General features: G+C 44.3%; 1 protein-coding gene across 1 annotated transcript; it reads left to right on the top strand.

Annotated features, from left to right (window-relative positions):
* Positions 1 to 1,032: 1,032 nt before the first annotated feature.
* Positions 1,033 to 16,947, top strand: EIF4A3 (eukaryotic translation initiation factor 4A3). Its single transcript, XM_040429640.1, has 12 exons — positions 1,033 to 1,333; positions 6,093 to 6,165; positions 6,971 to 7,037; positions 7,501 to 7,563; positions 7,825 to 7,957; positions 9,221 to 9,301; positions 12,402 to 12,543; positions 12,679 to 12,817; positions 13,267 to 13,382; positions 13,858 to 13,965; positions 14,073 to 14,200; positions 16,726 to 16,947. The coding sequence occupies exons 1-12, from the start codon at positions 1,144 to 1,146 to the stop codon at positions 16,740 to 16,742; spliced, it is 1,257 nt and encodes a 418-aa protein (XP_040285574.1). The 5' UTR covers positions 1,033 to 1,143; the 3' UTR covers positions 16,743 to 16,947.
* Positions 16,948 to 17,312: the final 365 nt, after the last annotated feature.

Genomic DNA, 17,312 nt, shown 5'->3' with positions numbered 1-17,312 from the left:
TCCTGCGCAGGATCGCGTAGGGCAAGGGCTCTTTTATTTACTACAACACACTACCGGGTAGAGGCTTCTGCCCAGCAGTGTGTTCGGTGACATCACCGGCTCCGATGGGCAGGCTTTAGCGCTGCCCTAGCTGTTTTACAGGCTTGGGCAGCGCTAAAGCCCGCCCATCAGTGCCGGTGACGTCACAAAATGCCTTTTCCCTGCGCGATTCAGCGCAGCGCAAAGGAGAGCATCGGAGCATGAACTGCTCCGATCCTCATGGCGGGGGGGGGGGGGGGGGGGGGGGGGGGGGCTGCCTGGGTGAAATTCTGGGTATGTCCGGGTTCAGCTCTGAACCCGGACAACCCCTAAACACGAAAGTTCTTGAACGAATTGATTTTGGATCTTTGATCTGAAGCTCAAGTTGCTCAAGCCTAACCCCTTTAATCAAAATATCAAGTCTCATATAAAACACTGATGCTGGCAAATACTTATCTGGTTAGTGTTTATGGTAAGGGCCAGTTCACACTGAGTTTTTTGGCGCTGATTTTGGGGCGTTTCCACCTCATATCATCTAAAAATAAATCTTGAAACGGTCTCCCATTCATTTCAATAGGAAACAGCAAACGTGAAAAAAAACAAGCAGCATGGGAGGGAACTCGCTTTGAATCTCCCTTTTAAATTAATGGGACGTATTAAAAAAAAAAAAGCTCCATACATACTAGTGCAGTGTTTGTGTGTTTTCTACACCAAAAACCTCAAGCTGAAAATGTTGTTTTGTATTAAAGTAGAGTTATAAAAACTGCGCTGAATTTTGTAGGCGGATTTTCAAAATAAAATCCGTGCTGTGAACATACCCTAATAGCCACTTATTTTCCTGTACTAGTTTTTATTCATGATGTTCTGGAAGAGAAAAAGAGGGCCTCAACAAAATGGCAGCCCCCACACAGCATCATTCCAAACACACCCAAGTTTTCCTCTGCCGCCTAATACAAGTATCGCGAGATTTCGTTCACTGACGTAATGACGTGATGCACGCTGCGTCCTGACGAGTCTTCCGTGTAACCGCCTTCTCGCTCGCGGTGGTTTCTGGGAGACGGCCTGCTGTAGTGTGGCTCTGCGTGTTTTCTTCAGCGTGAGTCCGGTTTCCTTTCTGTCGGGGTAATGGCTAGTGCAGCAGTAGCCGCCACCGCAGCAGTGGTCGGTGTCACCAGCGGGTCGAGCCGTAAGCGGATGCTGAGGGAAGAAGACATGACGAAAGTGGAGTTTGAGACGAGTGAGGAAGTGGACGTGACTCCCACCTTCGACACCATGGGACTGCGGGAGGATTTGCTCAGAGGCATCTATGCGTATGGTGAGTCCTGGTCAGCTGGGCACCTGGTCCCGGTGTGTCGTGGGCAAGGGAGGCCGCGGCGCCCTGCTGGGGGCCCAGGTGAACTAGGGGAAAGGGAATCTACAGCAACCAATCGCATTCCAGCTCTCAGTTTGAAGAATGAGAACTGCAACCTGATTGGTTACCTCTTCTGACTGTAAGGGCTCCATCACATGACTGCCTGTTTTTATGGTCTGCAGATTGCGGATCCGCAAAATTGTGTGTTCCATAGGCCGCATGCACACTGCCCAATCGTATCGGGTCGGCAATCCACATTCACTTGAATGGGTCGGAGATACGGAACACCGGAAGCACTACGGAGTGCTTCCGTGGTGTTTCTTTCCGTGGTTCCGCACCGCAAAAAAATGACATGTCCTATTATTGTCTGCATAACGGACTGGCAAGGGACTGTTTTTTTAGAGGCCAGCTGTTCTGTTCTGCAAAATACAGAATGGAATGCACACGGATCGCAAAATACTTATGGTCGTGTCCATGACCCCTAACTGCTAAATCTTAGGTCCTGTTCACATCAGGTTTGTCGTCCTCCTCCTTCTGCTGCAGATAAGCCATCTGTATATTAGGGTACTTTCACACTAGCGTTATTCTTTTCCGTCACAGGAGCTCAATACCGGAGAAAAAAAACACTTCAGTTTTATCCCCATGCATTCTGAATAGAGAGTAATCCCTTCAGGATGTCTTCAGTTCAGTTTTTTTTGACTGATCAGGACGGAGATAATACCGCAGAATGCTACGGTTTTATCTCCGGCCAAAATTCCAGAACACTTGCCGGAATGCTGGATCCAGCTTTTTTTCCCAATTGAAATGCATTAATGCCGGATCCGGCGCCGAGTGTTTCAGCAAAAATGTTTAAAAAAATTAATGCAGGATCCATTTTTCCGAAAGACACCGGAGAGACCGATCCGGCATTTGTCATACTGATCAGGATCCTGATCCGTCTGACAAATGCCATCAGTTTGCATACGTTTTGACGGATCCGGCAGGCAGTTCTGGCGACGGTACTGCCTGTCGGAATCCTCTGCCGCAAGTGTGAAAGTACCCTAACCATAGATTTATACCGTCACTTGGCAGCATAGTAAGAAATTGTATAGTGACGTATGCTGGTGATAGACTGGTGTACTGGCAGCAGTCCCCGACCTAGACGGTATATCAGATATAGCACCCAGTGATGTGAACAGAGGGCAGTATTCAGAAGTGAACTGTGTAATATCCTCTGTAGGGATGAGTGAATCGACTTTGGATGAAGTGGTACCACTTGGAACCGAACCCGAATTCGGGAAATGTTTTTTTTCCAATAGAAATTGATTTCTGAAGTTATTATGCGAAGTAATAACTTCGGCTCATCGGAGCCAATACATTCTAATACTGTAGGGAGCTCCTGCTTCGTACAGTATTCAAACAAAGTACTATGCGAATTGACTTCGGATGTTCCATCCGAAGTCTATTCGCTCTTCCCTAATCCTTTGCTCCAAGCAGTCAGGCCATTCTGGGGTTTTCCCTAAAGATCAGGTTTATACGTGTCACATTAACATGGCACATCACTTTTCTTCCGGCCGGTTCTCCGCATGTTTGACAGGGATCTCCGCCGGTTATAGTTATTGAGGACTTTCATGCCTTCGCCAATGCCAGAATACAGAGAGATTTGTCAGGCTGTTCCCTGCCAGAACAGCCTGCATTATTGCTAGGGCTAATGTGCAGCTAGCCTTAAAGGGGTTGTCAGTTTCAAGACCACTAAGGGGATTGCCTGTAATACAGAATAGAAGATTACTCGACTGATGGCCAGCGAATGGCGGCAGGGGACATGTATTGTCGATGTGACGTCACCGCTGCAGCTAGGATAACAGCGAATCGGACAATCCCTTTAACAACCTAAGGCCTCTTTCACACGAGCGTGACGGATTAGGTCCGGATGTGTTCAGGGTGTATTCAGTAAAACTCGCTCTATTTTGCAAGCAAGTTCAGTCAGTTTTGTCTGCGATTGCATTCAGTTGTTCAGTTTTTTCCGCGCAGGTGCAATGCGTTTTGATGCGTTTTTCACGCGCGTGATAAAAAAACTGAAGGTTTACAAACAACATCTCTGAGCAACCATCAGTGAAAAACGCATTGCATTTGCACTTGCTTTCGGATGCAATGCGTTTTTCATGCAGCCCCATTCACTTCTATGGTGTCAGGACTGCGTGAAAAACGCATAACATAGAACATGCTGCGATTTTTACGCAACGCAGAACTGATGCGTGAAAAACAACGCTCATGTACACAGACCCATTTACATGAATGGGTCAGGAATCAGTGCGGGTGCTATGCGTTCACGTCACGCATTGCACCCGCGTGGAAAACTCGCTCGTGTGAAAGGGGCCTAATGGTTTTGCCTGAGTTTAGCTTGGGTTTTGGGAAAAGCACTTACCGTAACTGTTTTAGGCTACTTTCACACTTGCGGCAGAGAGATCCGGCAAGCAGTTCCGTCGCCGGAACTGCCTGCCGGATCAGGCAAAATGTATGCTAACTGATGGCATTAGTAAGACTGATCAGGATCCTGATCAGTCTTAAAAATGCCTGATCAGTCGAAAAAATGCATTGAAATGCCGGATCCGTCTTTCCGGTGTCATCCGGCAAAAACGGATCCGGCATTTATTTTTTCACCTTTTTTTCAGTCTGCGCATGCGCATACCGGAAGGACGGATCCGGCATTCCGGTATTCTGAATGCCGGATCCAACACTAATACATTCCTATGGGAAAAAATGCCGGATCCGGCATTCAGGCAAGTCTTCAGTTTTTTTTAGCCGGAGATAAAACCGTAGCATGCTACGGTTTTCTCTTTTGCCTGATCAGTCAAAACGACTGAACTGAAGACATACTGATGCAAACTGAACGGATTACTCTCCATTCAGAATGCATGGGGACATACCTGATCAGTTCTTTTCCGGTATAGAGCCCCTGTGACGGAACTCTATGCCGGAAAAGAACAACGCAAGTGTGAAAGTAGCCTTACCCTCAGGCAGAGAGGGGGTGGGGGGGCTTTTGCTGCTCATATTTCTGGATTGGCAGTAGCTAGAGACATGGGCCTGTTCTTTGAAATTTGGCATTACAAGCTTTAATACGAGACAAGAATGGCAGCATTAGTACAACAGAAGCAGGAGATATCGCTGTCAGAAATGCAGTAAAATCTGCTTTCATCTTCAGCTGCATCCCGATTTCGAACAGCCTCAGGCGAGCTTCAGCAGCTATAAGTGGAATATACCCACACAGGCCACTAGGTGGCAGCATTGTATTGTCACATTAAAGGGAGTCTGTCACCAGCATTTCACTTTTTTAACCCTTCCCACAGCTCCCTAGCATGCTTACAGTTAATAAAAAGGTTACCTCTGGCATCAATCCTGGACTTATAGAACCCTCAAAAACGATCTTTATAAGATACGCAAATGAGGGCTCGCAAGTGCCCAGGGTGGCGTTACTCTTTTAGGTGCCCTGCTTGCTCAGCCTTCTCATTGCGTCCCCCCCGCCCCTTCCTACCCTCCGCCCGCCCATCCTTTCCCTCTGACGGCCTTTGTACTAACTTGTTATGCTGCCGATATCCCGCGCCTGCGCACTCATTCCTTTGGCCGGCGCATGCGCACTGCGATGCCCATTCCTTGTACGGCATCACAGTAACTATTGCGCATGCGCCAGCTAACGACGCCGATGGACCGCCTCCTTTGTTGTGGTTTTGCGTCGTTAGCCGGCGCATGCGCAATAGTTACTGTGATGCCGTACAAGTAATGGGCATCGCAGTGCGCATGCGCCGGCCAAAGGAATGAGGGCGCAGGATATCGTCAGAATAACAAGTTAGTACAAAGGCAGTCAGAGGGAAAGGGCGGGCGGGCGGACGAAATGAGAAGGCTGAGCAAGTAGGGCACCTAAGAGAGTAACGCCGCCCTGGGCACTTGCGAGCCCTCATTTGCATATCTTTTAAAGATTGTTTTTGAGGGTTCTATAAGTCCAGGATTGATGCCACAGGTAACTTTTTCATTAACTGTAAGCATGCTAGGGAGCTGTGGGAAGGGTTAAAAAAGTGAAATGCTGATGACAGACTCCCTTTAAGAATGAAGTGTTCAATGATGGCTGTATAGCAGTCAGTGAACACAATGGTCAATCTGATAATTGCCAGTTAAACCCAAGAGGACTTTAAAAAAAAGTTCAAAAATCACCCCCTTTTCCCCAAAATAAAAATAGTTAAACAATAAAGAAATAAACATCATGGGTGTTGTAGGTGTGAAAACCTCCATACTATTAAAATGTAACAATATACATTTCATATGGTGAGTGGCGTAACAGGGAAAGTACTGCCAATTTGCCATTTTTTTTGTCACTTCAACTCCCTCGTTTTTCATTAAATCCTGGCATCTACCTGTGTAGGAAAGATGATTTGGTCACTACTTACCCATCCATCAGCGGCACAACGGATAGGTAAGTAGTGACCAAACTATTTTTCCTACAAAGGAGAGAAGATTCCAGGATTGAATGAAAAGCCCAGAGAACCCCTTTAAAGGGAACCTGTTAATACTTTGTTGCTCTCGGCATTGTGTAGAAAAATGCGATCAGCAGGAGAAGGTCTGTGCACATGTCCTAATTCATGGGGTGAGGAGACGCCCCTGCACGCAGCCTCCATCACAGGCAGATGCTTTGCCATTATTTACTAGGTCTGTGTTTCCTGTTCTTCTTTTACTAAATGTTTGTTTCTTTTAGGGTTTGAGAAGCCGTCCGCCATCCAACAGAGGGCAATTAAACAGATAATTAAAGGCAGAGATGTAATTGCACAGTAAGTGGTCCCAGGACAGATTTAGTGCTTTTTGTGGCAATTGGTTCCTGACATATGTTACATGACCTGTGTATTAGCCGAACTAATACTGCCCTCTGTGAATGGGAGGTTCTCCTGCAGTTAGTTTGAACCAGCGCCTCTGAACATGTCTGGCTACTTTCACATATGCGTTTTTGCTATCCGGTTTTGAGATCCGGCATCTCAAAACCACAGCAAAACGCATCCGTGTGAATAATACAACCGGCTCCATCCGTTCAAAACGGATCCAGTTCTATTATGTTGAAAATGAACATGCCACATCTGGCACTAGAGCCATTGTAAGTCCATTGACGACGGGTCTGTTTTCTTTGTGTCCAAAAAATAACAGATCTGGCGCCATTGGCTTACATTGTTTTAGGTGTATTATCCCGCATGTTCAGTTTCCCATGCCGCACACTAACATTGCTTGCAGCGGTTTTGTGTCTGGCATGGGAACGGAATGCGTTCTGGTGCACTCCTTTCCGGTTTGTTCAGTTTTGTCTTCATTGACAATAAATGGGGACAAAACTGAAGGATTTTCCTCAGGTTTTGAGATCTTTTGCCGGATCTCAATAGCGGAATGGAAAACGCAGGCGTAAAAGTAGTCTCTGGCTTCAAAGAATCTGAATGTTATTAGCACAGTGGTCTACTGATGTTCATTGCTGGATTTACTTGTAATTTCTCAGGTTTTATCCCTCACTTATTTGGATAATGCAGCAGTTTTTGTTGTAGGATTGTTTTTTTGTTTTTTTGTTTTTTTTTAAGTTTCTTTGCTTTTATCTTGCAGATCACAGTCTGGTACAGGCAAAACAGCAACATTTTGTGTGTCTGTCCTTCAGTGTTTGGATATTCAGGTAATATATCACTAATTTATTACAGTATCGCTCTGGTGGGACAAGTGATACTTTATTAACATCACTATTTAATTGACAGGGTTGACTTAAATCAGTTTTTTTGTTTGCAGTTATTTAGTAACTGTTGAGGGGATTGGCCTTTAGAGTATATAGACCATACAGATGACACACAGAATATGGGCCCCCTTTTTCCATTGTTTTGATATAATACATATGATGCATTATGCTGTGGGCCATGGATGAGCCCTCTATACTAGAAAAGTTTATAGTTATGCATAATTTGCTTTAGATACAAAATCCAGACCTCCGTCAAATGCTAGAGGTATATTTCAGGGGTATTCCTTGACGTGTACCTCCAACATAACCATATGCCCAATACATTACAAAGTTCTGTTTTTATCTTGTGAACTGTGATCTTTTAATATAGACCTGATTTTAAGTACACGTTTTTATTGTTTTGTAGCTCCGGGAAACTCAAGCGTTGATTTTAGCACCAACTAGAGAATTGGCTGGACAGATTCAAAAGGTAAAGTAATTCGTTTTTTACCTCTCAGGAGAAGTCATTGCTCTCGGTGAGGGAGCTGCTTGGTTTCCTCTTCTCCAGTTTTGGTACTCGGGGTATAGATATGGCCACCGTAGTTTTGACTGGCTTCATGTGTTAATGCAAAAAAGCACATTACAGTAACAAGAATTCATGTTAGTGACCATCCCAGCACAGCTGATGTCAAAATAACGTCGGCCACTTCCGTATGACTGTTCTGTAATCTCACATTGGCTGCTATTCCAGGTTCTTCTTGCTTTGGGTGACTACATGAATGTGCAGTGCCACGCATGCATTGGGGGAACCAACGTAGGAGAAGATATCAGAAAACTGGATTATGGACAGCATGTTGTTGCTGGCACACCAGGCCGTGTCTTTGGTAAGCATGGTGTTTAAAGGGAATCTTTTACCAGAATCATCACAATTAAACTAAAACTCTTGTCTTGTAGCACTTACTACCTCCTTTCCAGATGTGCTTTTCTTTCCTTGCTGCTTGGTTTCCATCTTGAAAAAAATTCACTTTATTCCTTATGCAAATAAGCCAGTAAGGTGCCCAGAGGGGCGTTATTTTTGTTCAAAGGTGCCCAGGAACACCCCCATTGAGTGCACAGGCCCGCCCTCCATCAGAGCCCAAGCACGCATCTCCTTGGCTCATACTCTACGCCCCCAGCAGCGCACACTATATCACTAACAGCAAAGAACCCCGCCCACCCTTGCCTTCAGTGTCACTGACAAATCTCGCCGCGATCTTCCAGCAGAGGATGAAACCTTCACTGGGCTCAGCGCATGCCCAGTGAAACATTGGAGGCTGATTCCCTCAGTTGAACCGGAAGAGTGGAGGCGCAGGCAGTGTTCGGAACGGAGGGCATCAGCCTCAAATGTTTCACTGGGTATGTGCCAAGCCCAGTGACGGTTTCATCCTCTGCTGGAAGAGCGCGGCGAGATTTGTCAGTGACACTTCAGTGGGTCCGCAATCTGGGAGATGCGGAACAGAGGCACGGATCGAAGTACTACGAGGTGCTCCGTGGGTTTACTGTACGTGCCTCCGCACCACCAAAAAGTAGTGCATGCACTACTTTTTTGCGGTGTGGACCGTAGGATGCGGATCGCGAACCCCATTCAAGTGAATGGATCTGCATGCGGCTGCCCCAGAGTTGGTGCCCGTGCATTGCGGACCGCAATTTGCGATCCACAGCACGGGAACAGAGCCCTTACGTTCGTGGGCATGAGCCCTAAGCCAGTGAAATCGCTGTACATTGGTCATGTGTCCTAGTTGTATCTCAGCCCCATTTAAATCAATGGGGCTAAGCTGCAGTATCAAGCACTGCCACTATACAATGTACGGCACTGCCAGGAGCATACATCTCTCACCAGAGCTCCCTGATCAGGATTTGGACCACTGCTGATGTGATAATGATGACCTATCCTGAGGACAAGTTATCTTTTTCAGGATAACCCCTTTAATAATCCAATAAATGGAGGACAGAACAACATAGATTTACATGAAAAGTTGTTCCAAGATTGTCATTACATGGAGAGTGCAAGTGGTTACTAAATCAGACCTGTCAGGAGAGGTGACAGGTCCTCTTTATGGCTTTGTAGGGATGGATTTATTTATTGTCCACTATAATTTATTACACAGATATGATTCGGCGCAGAAGCTTAAGAACGCGGGCGATTAAAATGCTTGTTCTGGATGAGGCTGATGAGATGCTTAACAAAGGTTTGTTTTACATTCCACGTTTTAGCTCCTGAACTAAAAATGTATTTCATGCCTGATCTTCGCAGCTATTTAGTTTTCAGCTACCTTACCTTTTTTAAAGAGGCCCCTACATTTATTGCAACAAAAATATAGCCGACTTGGCAGTCAGAATAAAATCAGGTTTATATTCTGCCAAGCTGTGTTGCCTATTCACTGGGTTTAGCATAATGGCAATTTGGTGTTGAGCTGAAATCCTGCATAATTTAGACAGAGTAGTTGCTAGGAATGCGTGGTCCAACCCCTGTGATATGACACTCATCCCCTGTCCTGTGAATGTTTTTCCTATGGGAAAAACGCCTTAAGGGGGACGTCCACACGTAACTGAAATGTCCGCAGCATCGTATAGTACCAACAGGAATGAGTTTTTAGCCATGCTCATTGACATGCTGTGGAAGAATTTTTTTTTTTCTGCAGAAAATCTACAGCATGTAAGTTAGGTGTGGGCATACCCTATCGATTCTGCTGTTAGATTTCTGCACTTTTGCGTTTGTTTTTTTTTTGTCACCAGCTCCAGATGTTAGCCAAAGGGCTGTGTGGGGAAAAGAATAAAATAAAATTATATTGGCAATTTTGTTCATTTTTTTATTTTTTTTTTCAAAACAAAGCATGCTGTAGCTATCAGCATTTTTTCAGGCGTTTTGACATCTCCTCTATAGGGGAAAAATGCCATAAAGAAAACACTTGTGGTAAGACGCTGTTTGCAAAAACAGATGGACAAAACGCATGCAGGTGTTTTTTTTTTTGTCAGACAATTCATGTGACCCAACACCAATAAATTCTCTCTATATGTAAATACCCCAAATAACACAACAGTATCAAGTTTGTCAAAAATTGTTTAACTGTTTTAGCTCAAAATGCTTACACCCATCCCCATAAATGGCTAAGACAAAGACTTTACAGCAGTAGTTAAAGGGTTTCTACCACCAGAAATATTATGTAGCTGACTGACATTAGCGATGCGCTAATGTCAGCACTACATAACAGTATGTTTTTTACCTTTCCCCCTGCAGCCGTTTTGGTTAAAAAAAACACTTTTATAATATGCTAATGAGCCTCTAGGTGCTATGTGGGCGTAAAATCAGCACCTAGAGGCTGTCTACTCACCCTTTATCCCGCCCAGGTCCCCTGTTCTGCCCACCCAGCTCCTCTTGATTGATGGCACGGTCCGCTGCATTGCTGCCGAAATCCCGCGCCTGCGCCATTCACTTCTGTATTCGGCGCAGTGAGTGAAGGCCGCTCTCTTGATGCCGGATTCCTCAGTGTGACATAGGCCTCCTGCACACGGCCGTTTTTTTCCCCCCGTTTACTGGCTGTTTTTTGCGTTCCGTATACGGTCCATATACGGAACCATTCATTTCAATGGTTCCGCAAAAAAAACGGAATGTACTCCGTATGCATTCCGTTTCCGTTCCGTTTTAACATAGAACATGTCCTATTATTGCCTGCAAATCACGGTCCGTGGCTCCATTCAAGTCAAATGGGTCCGCAAAAAAAACTGAACACATACGGAAATGCATCCGTATGTCTTCCGTTTCCGTTCCGTTTTTTGCTGAACCATCTATTGAAAATGTTATGCCCAGCCCATTTTTATCTATGTAATTACTGTATACTGTATATGCCATACGGAAAAACGGAAACAAAAAACGGAACAACGGATCCGTGAAAAATGGACCGCAAAACACTGAAAAAGCCATACGGTCGTGTGCAATAGGCCATAGTCTGCGCAATCCGGCACCAAGAGCGCATCATTCACTCACTGCGCCTGCGGCTTAACGTGCCATTAATCAAGAGGAGCAGGCGGGCAGAACAGAGGACCTGGGCGGGATAAAGGGTGAGTAGACGGACCCTCTAGGTGCTGATTTTACGCCCACATAGCACCTAGAGGCTCATTAGCATATTATAAAAGTGCTTTTTTTTACCAAAACAGCTGCAGGGAGAAATGTAAAAAACATACTGTTTTTATGTAGTGCTGACATTAGCGCATCGCTAATGTCAGTCAGCTACATAACCGTATTTCTGGTGGTAGAAACCCTTTTAACATATAAATGGCGGATACCATTACCATGAGGATTATAACAGAAACTGAATAGACATGGAGTACATTTAAATGAAAATACAATGTCTATGATGTTTATTAGTAAAGTTACCAACCCAATTGCGATTCCATGGATTCACAGGAAGAGGGTCCTTCCCAGACCCCAATGTGTTTCACCCCAACAGCTTCCTTGGGTGGTGCTGAGAATTGTTGGAAAGGATATGGTATTTATAGGAGGCAGAATATAATAATTTAATTCCGGTGTTAGATAAAATTTGGGGCTCCAGATGCGAATCCGTGCTAACACGCCAGAGGGCTGAAGCAGGGAGAGGAGGGAGGATCGCTGTGACGCAATTCCCCCAAACCCAACATTCTGCACGTATGGTGCGATGTTGAGGAGCCACACCAGGAGTGCACACATCACCCTTCGCCATATTAGAAGATGGAAGCACATAGAGAACACACAGGAAATTTCCCTTACTACTAATTATGATAGGAAAGTGTTACAGTTTGTACCTACTGATTTACAAAAGTGTCTTACCAATTACTATATTTTTCGGGCCCCATATGACGCACCTGCCCATAAGACGCACCTAGGTTTTAGAGGAGGAAAATAATAAGAATTATTTTTTTTCAATAGACCCAAGATCACACCAGCAATCTGACACCCAATACTAATAAGACCCTCAGACTTCAGCTCAGACCCCAATGTAAATAAGACCTCCCCATTCAGACTCAAATGTGAATGACATCCCACCCCAGAGCCCCAATATAAATAAGGTTTATTCAAACCTCAGATCTGGCCCCCCTCCCCATAGCTCAGGTAAAGGATAAATCATCAGTAATCAAAAGGTACAGAACCCCTTTAAACTGAGCATCTATAAGTGGTTTTCCATAGTGCTTAAAAAGCTACCCACATTTGAGGATCTGCGCTTTTACAGCTTGTTTTTCACGATACTTGACATACACTTAACACTTTGCATTCATTTGTGGTTAAATGAATAATTAATCATCATTTTATTTTAGGTTTCAAGGAACAGATTTATGATGTGTATAGGTATCTGCCACCAGCTACACAGGTGTGCCTGATCAGTGCCACGCTTCCTCATGAGATCCTGGAAATGACCAATAAGTTCATGACCGATCCCATCCGTATCCTGGTGAAACGGTAATTATTTAACCACAGCTTTTCATTGGTTTAGATTTGATTGGCGTTCCTTGTAATAAGCCCGCGTGCAGTCAGGTACAACAATGTGGTGCCGAAGTGTATGCTACAGTTTCATTGTGGGGTCTGTTCTTACAGTGATGAGTTGACGCTGGAAGGCATTAAGCAGTTCTTTGTGGCAGTGGAGCGGGAAGAATGGAAGTTTGACACCTTATGTGATTTGTACGACACACTCACCATTACACAGGCTGTGATTTTCTGCAACACAAAAAGGAAGGTGAGAAACTGATGCTGTGGCTACGCCTAGATTATATATTTTTTTTGTAGCGGTTTGATTTTTGATCACGGCAGGCACAAGATTGCACACAAGTCAGTCTACTGCTTGGGACTACAACTGTCACTCCAAAATCAAAGGTCCTACAAAAATGTCCAGATATCTTTCCCCCCCCCCCCCCCCCCCCCCCCCCCCCCAATTGGCTTGGGATCCTAGATTATGATCTTTCTCCAGCACCTTTGGACAATAAGAAGTCTCATATTTTCTTACCCCAATACGTTATTTCTATTTTTTTTATAAGAAATGTATAGAAATTGTAATTAAGAAATTTTTGATTTCCCAAAGTGATAGATGGTTGATCATATGTGGTGCAAGTCTCTAGCTATTCACATCAGCCATGTTTCATGTTTTGACTGTTTTCTTCATAGAAACTTTGTATGCACCCTCTTTAGGTTGATTGGTTGACAGAGAAAATGAGGGAGGCTAACTTCACTGTGTCGTCAATGCATGGTGACATGCCCCAGAAGGAGAGAGAGTCCATCATGAAAGAATTCAGATCTGGTGCCAGGTAAGCATACAGTGATTGCGTAGAACATGCCTTTATCCTGCTGGCAGACCTCATCACTGGGTCCTGCTGACAGCACATCCACGTTTCTCCTTTAGTGGTGCTCCAGGAGGAAAGTTTTATTAAAGAGTTTGTCACCAGGAAATTTACTGTTAAACCAGGCATGATGCCTTGTAGGGCAAGCTCAGTTTACTGTAATGTCACCTTTCACTTAGCGATGTGTTGCTGCTTTCTGGGAAAAAAGTACATTTAATTCATATGCAAAGGGAGAGTTAAGCGGTGGGCCCAAGCCACTCTGTGTACCCTTCCCTCTTCTTGATTGAAAGTGCTAGGCGAGATTACTATGCAGGAACTGAACCCTGTCAGGAAGGTAGGAGGAGGATCTGGAGAGAGTATTCAGGCCCCAGCTATGTAGTGTCTGGCCAGCCTACAAAATACAATGTCTGCATTCCTTATGTCTTTCTTTCTCATTTTGCAGTCGTGTACTGATTTCCACTGATGTCTGGGCAAGAGGTTTGGATGTTCCGCAGGTCTCCCTTATCATTAACTATGACCTTCCTAATAACAGAGAATTGTATATCCACCGGTATGTTATGCTCTATGTAATTACTCCCACGCACAAGTTAATGTGCTCAAATGACTATTTCCCATTTATTTAGCTATATATTAATTTTTTTTATTTTTGTAACACAGAATTGGTCGTTCAGGACGTTATGGAAGAAAAGGTGTTGCAATTAACTTTGTAAAGAATGATGATATCCGTATCTTGCGAGACATTGAGCAGTACTACTCTACCCAAATTGATGAAATGCCAATGAATGGTATGTATTATGCATATGAGCTTCCTGTGGCCTGCTCTGCTACTAGTGCTCCAACTAACACTGAAAGTGAGACCACCACTCAAGACTGCTTTTCAATGCAATCTTAACACCCTAGTGACCACCCATACGTGTTTTTACGGTGGTCACTAAGGGGCCTTGGGCTGGAGCGCTGCCTTTTTACGGCGGCAAATCAGCCCAAGTTAGCGCTTAAATCAAGCGCTGGAGCCGGCAGCTTAAACTTTCTCCCTCTAAGTCTCTGGTGCAAGGATCGGGTCCCCCAGCTTCCCCATAAGGGAGAGCTGGGTCCCGTTCCTCATCTCTTCCCCCCCCCCCCCCCCCCCCCCCGACTAATCTGTACGCCACACAGTTTGCTGTACAAAAGCCCACGACTATATGACGGTGGACTCCCCACAAGTGTCCCTGGAAAAAAAATAAAAAATTGGGGGGCTTACCCTGGATATGGGCATTGTAAAGAAAGCCATCTGTCTGATCCTATTGGGCTGCGAGTACTGTCCACTCAACCCGTGTTTGCAGCAGTTATGTCCCGAAACCGCTATGAAGCCCTAATGCGGTTTATGCATTTTTCTGAAATCCCCCCCCCCCCCCAGAACTGACCCAGCCTATGACCGCCTAAATTAATTGACCCCTTATTTCCCCCCTTAGTTTTAAAGGCTGTCTTTCCTTCCCTCAGTTTATTCCCTCCAAGCGTGCCAGATATGGGGTAAAATTATATAAGGTGTGCGAGAGCACAACTGCCTACACCCTGCGGTCTGTCTGTATATACTGCAGATACTCTCAACTTAACCCCCCAGGCTGCCCTGAAATATTGGGACATCGGGAAAAACTGGCGCCATTCCGACTCAAAGGGTACCACGTGTACACTGATATATTTTTATGGCAGCATACCCCTTTTTAAATCCCTCAATGCTGAAAACACAGGGGCTTGTGGGACAGTCCCTAAAAATAGGGTGGGATACCCACAACTGGTGGTGTCCAAGTGTTTGGAGAAAGGAGCATCCTTCGCCCCGGCAAGTGACGAGCTGCTTGCAGTGAAGTGGAAGGACAGGAAGGGTGTCTACATGCTGACCACCGTGCACACAGACACCACAGTGGCAGTTAGGGAGAGGGAGACTACTGCTGACAAACAAAAACTGGTCTGTGTGATAAACTACAATAAATTTATGGGAGGTGTAGACCTCTCGGACCAGGCGCTTCAACCCTACCTGGTGAAGCGAAAAAACAGACCTGATATAAAAAGGTAGCAATCTACCTCATTCGGATTGCTGCAAGCTGCGTTCGGGTGTCCTCCTGCTGAGCGGAGGACAAACGGTGCCAGACTGATGCATTCTGAGCGGATCCGCATCCACTCAGAATGCATTAGGGCTGGACGGATCCGTTCGGGGCCGCTTGTGAGAGCCTTCAACCGGAACTCTCAAGCGGAGCCCCGAACGCTAGTGTGAAAGTAGCCTAAAAAGGCCCAAGGAACACATCTTCCTTGAGTTCCAGAAGAAGGTGGTTGAGAGTCTCCTGTTTGAGTCCCCCGCACCTGGGCAAGCCTTTGAATCTGAGGATGTTTAAAGGCTTTCAGAACGCCCCGTCCCTGCCACTGCCAGCAAGACACATCTTCAGTCTGGCTTGTTGCAGGAAAAAATATGTACTTCAAAAATTTTTTAATTAATGTTAAAATGGTAAGTCTCCTAAATTAAAAAAAAGTTACAAAAAACTTTAAGTGCAGCCAAAATAAAGATGTGGAAATATATTTCTGATAAAAAATATTGAATAGTATTTATGTATGTGAAATATTGCAGTTGAAAATGGGGAAAATATGGCAATTTTTATAAATTTTCATAGATTCTACGTTTCTTTTTTTTTTTTTTTTAAAGATACGCATATTTTATAGGTAAAATTTACCACCTAAGTAAAGTACAATATGGGACGAGAAAACCATGTCAGAATTACTTTGATGTGCAAAACCTTTACAAAGTTTTTCTCTACTAAAGTGACATGTCGGATTTCCAAAATCTGGCTTCGTCACTAAGGTGTTAAAGGTATTATGCCAAGTATTTGCGTTATCTCCTATCCACAGGATAGGAGATAAGTAACTGGTTGGGGTCTGTGTCCTGATGAAGCAGCAGAAAGAGCACGCCCTCTGATGTTCAATTTATTCTCTGTTGGACTGCTGGAGATAGCTGAACGCTGACCTCTATCTACAGCTGTCCCATAGAGAATGAATAGAGCAGCAGTGCGCATGCTCGATGGGGTCATGGGATTCCTGTTATTAAGATCAGATAGGGGATAGCTTTGATACTTGACACAGCTCCTTTAGAGAAGATGACCAGTTTGCATAGTATATGGTGGAAATGGAAATCTGGTCTAGATAAGATTTGGTCTTTTGGAGAGATTTCACTGTATGTTTAAAATGTGTAGGTTTACCGGCCAAAGGTTAGTATATTAACTAGTCATTATTTGTATGAGGGCAAGAATGTTTTTTTACTTTAATTTTTTTAATGTTCTTTCCTCTGCAGTTGCTGATCTGATTTGAAGACTGGATTATCTGTATAGAAGGATTATATGGAACGATTGACAACACATTTTATGTTGGCCGTATTTCATTTGTAGAGCAGATTTTACTGTTTTTGATCTTTTTACCTTTTATTTAACGCTTCTGTACAATGAGTCAAGCATCCCATTGTAAACCACTGTAAATACATTTGGTGAATTTTCAATAAAAAAAAAATACAAACCTCTCCTATGGTGTGATTGTTAACTATAATTGTCTTGCCAATGCTTTTTGGTAAAGGTACAATCCTAAGTACCAAAGCTAGCAAGTGGGGTTTGGCATTTGGGGCAGGCTATTATCTTATTGGAAACGTTGAGGAGGCTGGTATGATAAATGCGTATAGAAGAGAATATATCAATATATTTTTTTTAAATCAGATAGTTTTTATTGAATCCAATAAGAATTACAGCAAACTTTTGCAGTATACAATATATATCATACCATACAATAATATCCACCAGCATCAAAATTACCGCTGAAGTCATAAGTTTCACAAAGATTGACTGACATACATACGCACAGACTTTTTTTGAACAGGTAAGTATAATAAGC

This window comes from Bufo bufo, chromosome 4 (genome assembly GCF_905171765.1).
Source record: "Bufo bufo chromosome 4, aBufBuf1.1, whole genome shotgun sequence".
NCBI lineage: Eukaryota > Metazoa > Chordata > Amphibia > Anura > Bufonidae > Bufo > Bufo bufo.
The sequence above is the reverse complement of the archived record's forward strand: the minus strand, read 5'-3'. Positions and strand labels throughout refer to the sequence as shown.

What these genes read in the sequence shown, in the direction of transcription:
- EIF4A3 (XM_040429640.1), top strand. Translation starts at nt 1,144, where the DNA reads ATGGCTAGTGCAGCAGTAGCCGCCACCGCAGCAGTGGTCGGTGTCACC. An exon ending in CAGAGGCATCTATGCGTATG is followed by an intron (nt 1,334 to 6,092) that starts GTGAGTCCTGGT and finishes TGTTTCTTTTAG; the next exon opens with GGTTTGAGAAGCCGTCCGCC. An exon ending in GGCAGAGATGTAATTGCACA is followed by an intron (nt 6,166 to 6,970) that starts GTAAGTGGTCCC and finishes TTTATCTTGCAG; the next exon opens with ATCACAGTCTGGTACAGGCA.